This window comes from Gorilla gorilla, chromosome 4 (genome assembly GCF_029281585.2).
Source record: "Gorilla gorilla gorilla isolate KB3781 chromosome 4, NHGRI_mGorGor1-v2.1_pri, whole genome shotgun sequence".
Lineage (NCBI taxonomy): Eukaryota > Metazoa > Chordata > Mammalia > Primates > Hominidae > Gorilla > Gorilla gorilla.
The window spans coordinates 141,400,163-141,411,415 of NC_073228.2; the positions used below are offsets into that span (position 1 = coordinate 141,400,163).

Genomic DNA, 11,253 nt, shown 5'->3' on the forward strand with positions numbered 1-11,253 from the left:
TCATAACAATAATTGTGGGACACAGCCTTTCAAAGTTATCAGTAGCTTCAACAAAACAAAGAAATAGCAAAGAAGCTGAGGCTTTGTCAACCTCAAGCAAGGCTTGGCTCAATGAAAATGATTAGGCTGGCTGAGCAACTGCAAGATTAGCTGAGGCTTTATCGATTGTCCACTGAATAGTAGGTTTCTGTAGAAAGCAAATTCTTACCCTCTGTTCCCAGGCTCAGGCTTTGTGATTATTCCAGGGACTTGCCCTAAAAGAGTGTCTGGTCTGAGTTCCACAACACTTTAAAGAGGTTAATGACATTAAATTATGTCTGAGCCACTGTTAGTGTCAGGTGACTCCATACAGCACATAAAATGGGTGATGAATGAAGATGTTTGGGATTTTTTTGAACACTTTTAGATGTTTTAATGGCATGCTGGATTAAATTATCATTTTTTAAATATATGCTGCTAAAAATATTAGTTTAATGTCTAAAACTGCTCCAAAAACAAAAACAAAAAAAAATAGTGTATTGGGACATAGAAGTTTTTCTTTTTGTTATGTCTTGGACATTTTTACACTACCTAAGGGCAGTATTTCCTAAACATTAGAATAACCTAGTATGTTTGCTTAAAATATGGATTCCCTGCACTCACCCCAGAAATGTAAAGTCAGATTCTCCACGGTAGGACCATGGATGCTATAATTTAACAAGCACTTCAGGTGAGCTTCATCCTCAGTCAGGTTTGGAAACACACAGTTCCAAAGATCTAAAAATGTCACCACCATCCATAATAAAGATGGGAAATGAACAGAAGCCCAATTTTAAAAAATTTAAAGCTAAGCAGGAATTCAGAATATCATGCTTATGATACACTGAGACTAGAAAATCTTGAACAGGCATGAAAGCACAGTAAACCTTTCCATAACCCAAAGATCCAAAAAAGCACAAGTGTTTTCAACTCAATCCAGCTGCCAGGAGCACCAAGGCATCTATCTCCACAGGTGGCCCTTCACTTCTAATCCTGGCTCAATTCTTCTACCTCTAGCAAAGTCAAGCAACTGCCCTGCTCTTCAGCTCTATCTAAAACATAGCCATAGAAAAGTAAAAACAAAACAAAAAGCAAAATTATCTCTGCCCCAGGTGAATCCTTCATGGTTTGGGCACATTTTTCGGCCATAGGGAAAGGTAATCAATGAAGGATTCTCAGATCTAAGCAGTTAACAGAGCAGGTCAGGAATGGGGCAATGAATGGCAGGAATCTCACTGGGGTAGGGGAGGACAGTGAGGGGCATATCTACTGCAAAAGACCCTAGTAGTTATTATGTATCAATTAAAAATTTTAATGAAATTACAATTTCGATAAAAGGCCCCAAATAGCTGTGGCTATTCATTGAAAGTGTTTGAAATCCCCTTTCCAAGAGAAGCAGTCCAACATCAACTAGAAAAAAGAAGAGGAGGAACAGAGAGGAGAGTGATAAACCCCCACACAAAGCTATGAGTGCATCTCCTCTGGATAGGGATCTGGAGAGGGTGCTCTTTAAAAAGTGTATGGAAACATCTGGGATTCATTCAATGTCTCAAATTCCCTCTCCCTGCAAGGCCTGCAGATACTGAGAGCAGAGCTTAGAGGAGTCCAGTGGAGGAAGCTGATCCCCATACATATCCTCAAAGAGTCTGTAAACCGTGCCCGGGGACATTAACAAAGGGGATCTGTGGTATAGGTCAAATTATCATATTTAAAAAATACATGCTGCTAAAAATATTAGTTTAACACCTAAAACTGATCAGAAACAAACAAAAAGAAACAGCGCATTTGAACATTAAAGCTTTTCTCTTTTCTACTGTTATGCCTTGGGCACTTTTACAATATTTAAGGCTTCTCAGAAACAGGAATTCCTAATGTTAAGTACCATAAAACATGGTACTTCCAAGTCCCCTAGAAGGGCATGGCCCTGGCCAGCTGGGGCAGTCCTTGAAGAAGCTGGCAGACGCTCCCACAGAACAGAGGAGATGCCATCTGCTGGAAAGACTGCACCAAATGCCTCTTGCCCCACATCCCTGGGGCACACCTGGGGAGTGGCAGCCAGCCTTGAGGCAGAAACAGGCCTCAAGTGTGTTTCTGCGAGTCCGGGAGTAACTTTCTCCACTCCCAGGGCTCCCACGGAGGAGCAATGCTCTGCCACCCAGGGTCCCTTTCAGGGCAGGGGACCAACTGCACGGGCTAGTTGTTCCTGTTTCAAGATTCCGAGGGTCAAACCACCCCACCTCCCCTGTATTTTGTCAGGCCCATTGCCATGACCGCCCCCCTCAACACACACACACACACACACACACACACACACACACACACACACACACAGACGCGCAACACCTGACTCCCATAAATAGCTCCCCCATAAATAGCTGGGACCACTCCCAGACCCAACCTCTCCAGTAGGGATTCTCCTGACACACCCTAGAGATGGTCCACGCCACCGCTGCCCCGGGGAGGTTTTCTCCAGAGCTAGGCAAAGTCTACCATCACGGTTAGGAGAAGTCGGAAGCTCAGAGAACCTCTTTCTCCACAGCTACTGGTGATCTGTGCTGTATTTTAGTGCAGTCACCTCCCGCAGCCCTACGAATACACACACCTGGGCCACAGGTAACAGGCAAGCGCATGGAGCCTTCGAAGTTCTCTTTAAAGTTCCTTTCAGGCAAGACCGCGCCCAGGAAGCAGGGACAGACCAGCCCCCGCGGGAGATGCCCACTTGCCTTCCTCCCAACCCCCCCCCCCCCACACACACACACACCAACCCCGCTTCAGGGGTCCCCTCCGAGAGGCTCCGCGCCCCCCGGGGCCGGGTGGCGCCGGTACTCACGTCTCGAAAGCGGTTCCAGTACTTGTCCCGGTCGTACTGGGAGACGGTGCTCAGCCACTGGTCATTGTCTAGGAAATTGCCGTGGTTGGGGCCCGCGCCTCCGGCGAGCGCGTCCAGGTGCCGGCTCTCGACTTGGAGGAAGCACCACGCCGCGGCGGCCGCCGCCAGCACCGCGATCGCCGGCATCTGCGGGGCAGGGCGCGCAGGGCGATGAGCGAAGAGGGCGGGCGGCCGCGAGCCCCGGGCACCCAGGCGTCCCAGCTCCCCAGCCCGGAGGCGGGGACTCCGCGGCGGGGACGGGCAGCGCTCGCGCACCTGGGGCGCCTGTCGCGCCTCTAGACCCAGGGACCCCTCTCACGAATGGGGGACTCATCTACGAACGAGGAGGCTGCGTCACGAATCCGAGGCTGCCGTCCAACTACAGGGGACCCGTCTCGTCTATTCTCCGAGTGCCCCACAGATGCCGCCCTCCTATCAGGGGCTTGGTACCCCTCCCCAGAAGCGGGGAGCCCGGGTCCGCACGCCGCACTCCCACAGACGGTGCACACGGCTTTGGGGCAGGAGAGGGGAGAACAGGGCTCCAGCAGCACCCGAGCTCCGGCAAGCGGGGTGGGGGCTGCCAGCAGCTGGGGGTCCCCGGCGACAGCTAAGGGAAAGGTCTCCCTTGCGCGCCCTGCGGTTTCGGGGGTAAGAAAGGCGCGCGGAGGTAACCCCAGGCCCTGACCCTGCCAGCCCCCTAGGCGGTCGAGGGAGGTCCCAACTACTCCAAGTTGGGGCGCGGGGTTCCTCTGGGCACGTACCTTGGGGGCCGGCCCGGGTCGCCTCGTCCGAGTTGCTCGAGCTCCCGCGGCACGGTCGCCGGGAAGGCTGATAGCCTGCTCGCGCCCCTACGCTCCTGCCACACGCCGCCGCCGAGCGTCTGGCCGCTTTGTGAGCCCGCAGCGCTGTGCTCCGCTCGCTCGCTGGCTCGGGCGCGGCGTCCGCGGGCGGAGGAGGCCGAGCGCGCGAGCCAAGGCTCTGGCGCCCCCTGGTGGCCGCGCGCTGCCTGCCCGACAGCCCGGCCGCCCCAGCCCGGAACGTGGTCATTCACATCTTAATGCAGGGCTAAAATCAGCTTTCAGGCCCAGGCTGGTGCGAGACAGAAGAGGGGACTGAGGATATGAGGCCAAGACGCAGGCCAGCATGGAGGCATTCTCAAAAGAAAGGCCGTCGGGTTATCTAGATCAAAATCACCTGGGTGGAGAGAGAAGAGAACTTCCTAAAAATGATTCCTACCCCACCGGCCCCACTTGCTGAGTCAGCATTGCTTAGGAAAGCCTCCAAGACTGCACTTTTAATGAGCTCCCGAGGCGTTTTTTATGCACAGCAAAGTTTGATAACCACCGTCCTGCCATTCCCTGGATAAGTGAATATCTGCACTGCCCATCCCAAGTCATGCACCCACCTGCATCTCTGCACTCCCATGCCCTATGCCATGCTTACCACTGTCCTGCCCCTTGAGAACCGGCCCCAGCACTAACCTGTTGAGTTCCCCTAGATGGGAGGGAGGGGAGAGAGGAAAAACAGATCAGGCTACAGGGACAGAACACTGAGAAGCAGGAGTCTGGTCCTGCCCCATCCCCCACCCCGTTTCCAAATACCAGCAATGTTTGGTGAAATAGGGCTGGAAGGGACTTAATGTCTTCCCCTGCCTGTATACAAGTGATACTGGCCTGTCACCTTTCTCTGTACAACTACACCCCATTCCCCAGACACCTGAGCGCTCTTTCAGAACAAGTCTGACCATCCCATCACCCCTCTCCCCTCAACACAAAATTCTTCACAATGCTTTCCTGATAAAGACCAATCTCCTGGCTGGAGCCCCCAGGCCCCGCACATCTGGACCCCGCCTCTCACCCCACTCTCTCCTCCTCTGACCTTCTGGACCGGCTGGCCCTGACCCCAGTGGAAATGGGCTCCCTCCACTCCTGGGTATTCACTTCTGCCTGGGCTGCTGTCCATACCCAGTCCCAGCACAAGTCTCATTAATTCTGCTCTCTGCTTATTCATCCTCACTTCTTCAGAGACTCTTGCTACACCTGTGGACCAGGCCAGCACCCGCAGTGATGCTGTCTTTGAGAACACAGTGCTTCTCTGGCTGTAAGCTCAACTGATATCACTTACTCTATGTCTGCCTCCCCACCTGGCTAGAGCTCCTGAGGGCAGAGGCTATCTTTGTCTTGTTCACCACTTCTCCCAGTGCCCAGAGTACAAGATCTTGACACATTGTTAGTGCTCAAAAAAATTTGATAAATGAATGAATGATTTAATGAATGAATGCCACCCCACCATGTCTGGAACAACAACACATCTCAGCCAGCATGCCAACAATAATGTATGGTGTGATCAATAATAAGTTGCGCTACAAATAATTTGGTTACATATAATAGTTGAATGTGTGGAAGTCAGCAGATCTGTGGTTTTCCCAACATTACTCTGCCTGATTTGCATTCCTAGAAACTTTCTCAAAAGGGAGAAAAAGGAATGGAGTCACAGCTACTATGTTGGGGACTGCATATCATCCACGGTTTATTTTATCATGGAATGCTGTGGGTGGGTGCATCAGAGTGGGAGAGAGGTTTAGAAATGATGAAGAGACTGTTTCTTATGTTCATAGAAACCCAAGTAAGCAGCACTTCCCCATTTATCTGCCCAGTGTGACAGCAAGATCTCTCCAAGGAGTTGTCCCTAAATGTCACTTTTGCCTCCTCACCTCCAACTCATTCTTCAACCCACTCCAATCTGCCTTTCATCCTCACTAACTGAAATGACTTGTCACCATCAGCAGCCTCCTCCAAGTCACCAGATCCAGTGGGTACCCTCGATCCTCCCCAGTGTGGCCTCTGAGCAGTTTCTTTTGGCTCCCGTGGCTCCAACCCTCCTGGCTTTCCTGCTCCCCCCGTCATTCCTGCTGACATTCCAGTGCTTCTTAGGGCTCAGACCTATCCCTCTTCTCTTTCCCCCAAAACCCTTTCCCCAGGTGCCCAGGTCCAGTCCTATGCTGAGATCCTCCAGGTACATTTCCAGCCCAGAAATTCCAATGACTTCTGACTGTACCTCCAGCTTCATACTTTACATCTCCTCAATGCCCCACGGGCACGTCAGATCTGTGACCAGGCCAAAACAGAAGTCTGGATGTCCTCCATGCCTCTGTGTTCTCCTTTCATCCCTGTTACAGTGAATGTATCCTCATCCACATGGCTGCTTAAGTCAGAACCCCACAAGTCATCTCCAGTTCATCCATCTCCTCGCCCCTCACCTCCCATCCATCAGCAAAGGGGGTCCATCCCACTTTCGAACTCCCCCTGGAGCCACCCACTTCACCCCACTTCACCCCACTTCCACAGATACTCCTGAGTCCACAAGACCATCACTTCTCCCGTGAAGAACTATGGTGCTTCTTGGCTGGTTTCCTTCTTTCCTTTGCCTTGCAACCCATTATCTACTCAGGTGAGAGCGATCTTTTTTTAAGAGAGCCTTCTCTTTTTAAAATTTTTGTGGGTACATAGTGGGTGTTTGTATTTAGGGGGTACATGAGATGTTTGATACAGGCATGCAATGCATAATGATCACATCACGTAGAATTGGATATCCATCCCCTCAAGTGTTTATCCTTTGTGTTACAAACCATCCAATTACATTCTTTTAGTTATTTTTAAATGTACAATTAACTTATTGACTATAGTCACCCTGTTGTGCTATCAAATACTATGTCTTATTCATTGTTTCTATTTTTTTTGGACCCATTAACCATCCCCACCCTCCCTGCAACCCTCCACTACCCTTCCCGGCCTCTGGTAACCATCCTTCTACTCTCTATGTCCATAAGTTCAATTATTTTGATTTTTAGATCCCACAAATAAATAAGAACATGTGACATTCGTCTTTCCATACCTGGCTTATTTCACTTGACATAATGATATCCAGTTCCATCCATGTTGTTGCAAATGACAGGATCTCATTCTTTTTATGGCTGAATAGTACTCCATTGTATATATGTAGCAATCTTTTTAAAATAGAAATCACTCCCTTAAATAAAACCTTTCAATAGCTTGCCATGACAGTAAAACAAAAATTCACATTCCCTCCCATGACTCACAAAGCTTTGCACCATCTGGTCCCTTACCTCTGCCCTTCATTCCCTAGGTTCTAGCCAGATTTCTTCTCATGGTTCTGCAAACTTAGCAAGCTTGGGCCCCGCAGGTCCTCTCTTCTGGCCAGGCTCTCTGCCCACAGTGTTCCTTTCCCTGCTTTTCACAGGGCAACTGCTTCTTAGCTGTCAGGTCTCACTCAAATGTCACCACCTCATTGAAGCCTTCCCTGACCACACCTTCTAAGATAGACACTTCCCTTCCAGCCACATCAGCATTCTCTCTTGTTGTATCTGGTTGCTCAGTCCTTCAAGAGTGTTTTACTCCTTTGTTTATTATCTCTCTCTTCCTCAATTTGAATATTAATTCCAAGAGGGCAAACACTGTCTTTTTCACTCCTGTATCCCTGAGCTGATCTCAGAACCTGGCATTCAGTGGGCCCTCAACAAATATTTATCCAGTGGTTCAATGAATGAAGCAAATTCCATAACCCTTGATGCATCCTGAAGTATGAAAGCCCTGTCTAGGGCCATTTCCTTTGTCCTCCTTAAATTCCTTGTTCTGCAGATCCAAGTTCCGCTTTCCTCGGGGACCTCTCCCCAGTTTAATCAGAGAGCATCTGCTGCTAGCCATGCTCCAATTTCACAACTGGAATCTTCCCCATAACCATCCCCTGCATGGGAAGGGTGACCAAACGAGCAGGGGCAGGTGTGGCCATGCTGGATCTGGCCTGAGCCAAGGAAGGACATAACCTTGGAGCAGGGGCAAGGAGGCTGGGAGCTGGAGACCTGCCATCAGCTCAGCCAGCACTCGAGGGGAGAAATGGCAGATTTATTCAGCCGCGGGAAGCACCCAGGACCAAAATCAATACTGAGCCTTGGGGCTGTATTTCTGCTTTTCATTGGCTTATGCACAACTATAATAACTCCTTGTTTTAACATAGTTCTTATTTCTACGAGCCCCACATGTTTTATTTTCCGTTTAATGGATCCTCAAACCTGTGCTACTGGTAGTCAGAAGCAGACATAACTATCACTATTTTATGCTGAGGCTAGGGGAGCCCAGAAAGGCAGATAAATTGGTGAAGGTCACAGAGAGAGAAAGAAAGATGGACCTACTTGCAGAAAGTTCTAGGTGTACTCCCTGCCCCCTGTTCATGATGCTATGCTGGCAAGAATCAAATCACCCACTGGGTTCCACCCAATAAAAGAGGTGCCTATAATACCTTATCATCAGCACAGATTTATTTTTAGCTGCAAACTCATATATCTACCTGCTACATGGCATCTCCATTGCGCTGTCTCATTGGCACTCTCTGAATTCAGTGTGTCCAAAATTGAACATCTGAGCTGCATCCCCCCTGTTAAACCTACCCTCTTTCCTGTGTCCCCATGTTGGGGAAACCACTTCCCACCCCACCAAGACCCTAGTGTCACTCTGCCCTCCTTCTCAGCCCCCACTTTCAGTGACTCACTCATCTGTCAATCTCTCTTTCACTCCTTTCAGCTCCACCCACTCCCCACTGCTGTACCTCTAGAATCTACTTCCCACCACATGTCACCTGCACACCACAGAGCCCTTATAAGGGTCTCCCTCTCTCAGTTCACCCATGGTTATTCATTATCCACACAGGAGCCAAGGTGGTCCTCTCTCAAGGTAAATATGATCACTTTTCTCTACTTACTTCCCTTCCTGTGCCCTCAGGACAAAGGCCAGGCACTGCACCATGACTCCTGGTACATCCTGCTAAGCCCAGAGGCCTCTAGATCCTTCTGTCCTGGACGTTCCTGCCCCTCCTGCTCTGGTCACCAGCATCCTGCCCCCTCCACTCAGGCCCTTTCCTGCAGGGCTCCCTCCTGCTGAGACGCTCTCCTCCCTGTCCCCTCTTCTCCTGGACAGCCCCACTCACCCTTCTGGCCACAGCTTCTGCAAGTCCTCAGAAAAGTCACCCCTGACCCTCACAACTTTGCACTCATCACAGCTGCACAATTGCTTGATGTCATTCTCCCACCTGACATTCAGCGGCACAAAGGCAGGGTCCGGGTTTGGGTCTGTCTCATTTGCTGCTGAACCCATAGTGCTGAAAAAAGGGACATAAGTGCACAATAAATATTGAGTGAATTAATAAATACTCATAGCTCAATTGCATTTGTTTCCTTCCCTTCTTTGAAGCAAAGAAGCTCCAAGGTTTATGTTGAATATTTTAACCCCCAAACACACCTTGGATAGAAAGTAGGGACTGTGAGGGAATGACATGACCTTCCCACTCCCAGGCTCTTCTGCTGTGGTTTGAAGGTGATGTTGGAATAATTCCTTATCCCAAGAAGATGAGTAATGAAACAGATGCATTTCTTGACACCACTGAAAGCAGCTCACCCAGCAGGGCCTGTAACTTTTGCGAACACGTCGATTTCACCCATTGATTGTATGTATTCAGTAGAGCCAGGCTCACTCCATCTCCCTGCGTCCCTCACGGCCGTTTCCCCCACCCGCCCCCACCCCCACCAACACACACACACACACACACACACACACACACACACGCCTTCTTGCTTTCTTCCCCCTATGCAGAGCCATGGTGTATGGACAACCCACCTTAGGAGGAAATGATTTTAAGCAAATGAATACCTCACAACAATATGAAAGTAAACACCAGAAAACTCTAATGGCAAAGCAACTACTCAGAAACAGAGAAGAGGGTGCCCAAGCCCTGACTACAGAGGAAAAAATCATCAGGGCCACAAGACTAACAACAACATGGGCTGACATGCATGAGCACTTACAGCATGTCAGACACCGCAGTCCTGTGTGTTATCTGATGTAATCCTCCTGACAATCCCCCATGAAATAGGCACTGTGAGAAGCCTCATGTTAAAAACAAAAGCCTGAGTCCCAGAGTTGAGAGATCCTTTATCCCAGATCACTCATTGAGTAAATGGAAGAAGAGCCAGGGACTACTTGACGTCAAAGCTCCCACTATGACCCACTACAGCACTCAGGCACACTGCTGCCACAGCCCATGGAACCCACAGCATTTCCCTTGATGTCCAAGACTTATGCACTTCATAGTCTGATGGAAAATATGCACACACCTGATCTCTGTTGGCTGAATAACAAGCCCTCTGAGACTTGAAGACAATTTTCTTTTCCTTGCTCAGAAAGGCAATCCAGGTTCTTTTTCCTTTTCTTATTAGCTTTGTATTCATTTACAAAGAGAAATGCAACTGCATGTTGGCATCAGGCTCCACGCAGGCTACAGAGCTCTGGGATAGGCTGGCAGGGCCCTCCTTTCCTCTCAGGGTCAGTGCCAGATGGCTGCCTTTAGAAGGACCGCACAGTGTGGGTGCAATGTGGGCTCACGCCTTGGAGAATAGAAGATGGTGACTGCTGAGCCAACAGAGAGTGAGCCCACAGGACGAGGGTCCCGAAAGAGGCTCCAGCTCACCGAGGATCCCAGGACTGGGAGCAAAATGGAGTTCCTTGAGGAACAAGCACTCCAAACAGCTTTCAAGCTGGGATGGAAACCAGAGAGCAAAACTGGAGCTGGAGGAGTCCCGCACATCCAGAAGGGCCCGGGAAACACAACGAAATGAACCCAAGTCGTTTGCAGCACCCCCTGAGAAGCCCCATCTTACTGGAACTCAAAAGGAGTTCCAAAACCACCCACTGAGCTAGCATGAACCAAAACCATACTTCCTGTGAGTATTTCCTAACAAAACTTCCAAAATGGAATACAGATGAGTCAGCAAGGTTCTGCACACTAAATTGAACATGCTCAAGCACCCAGAAATGAACAATACTAGAAAGGCATCAGTATTATTATCATTATTATTATTATTATTTATGCTAAAAACTCAACATGAAATGTACTCCCTTAACAGATTTTTAAGTGTAAAATGCTTAAATATGGTCATTTATGGGCCCAGTGTTGTACAGATTTCTAGAATTTATTCATCTTGCATAATTGAAATGTTATACCTGTTGATTAGCAACTTCCAACTCCCCCTTCCACCTGCCCCTTTGCAACTGCCATTCCACTCTCTGCTTCCATGAGTTTGACTATTTTAGATACCTCATATAAGAATCATGCAGTGTTTGTACTTCTGTGACTAGCTCAGTATCCCCCAGGTTCATCCATATTGTCACATATTGCAGGATTTCCTTCTTTTTAAAGGCTGGATAATATTCCATCATATATATATATATATATGTCACATTTTCTTTATCTATTTACTTATCCATGAACATTAGGTTATTTCCACATCTTGTGAATAA

At 49.0% G+C, this 11,253-nt stretch overlaps 1 protein-coding gene across 1 annotated transcript in view; it reads right to left on the reverse strand.

Moving 5' to 3' along the window:
* Positions 1 to 3,867, reverse strand: part of SPOCK1 (SPARC (osteonectin), cwcv and kazal like domains proteoglycan 1) — a 525,708-nt gene extending 521,841 nt beyond the window's left edge. The window contains exons 1-2 of the mRNA XM_019027018.4: positions 3,649 to 3,867; positions 2,849 to 3,034 (exon numbers count right to left, since the gene is read on the reverse strand). Of these exons, the coding sequence (XP_018882563.2) occupies positions 2,849 to 3,034 (186 nt within the window). The 5' untranslated portion in view covers positions 3,649 to 3,867. The remainder of the gene's footprint in view (positions 1 to 2,848; positions 3,035 to 3,648) is intronic.
* Positions 3,868 to 11,253: the final 7,386 nt, after the last annotated feature.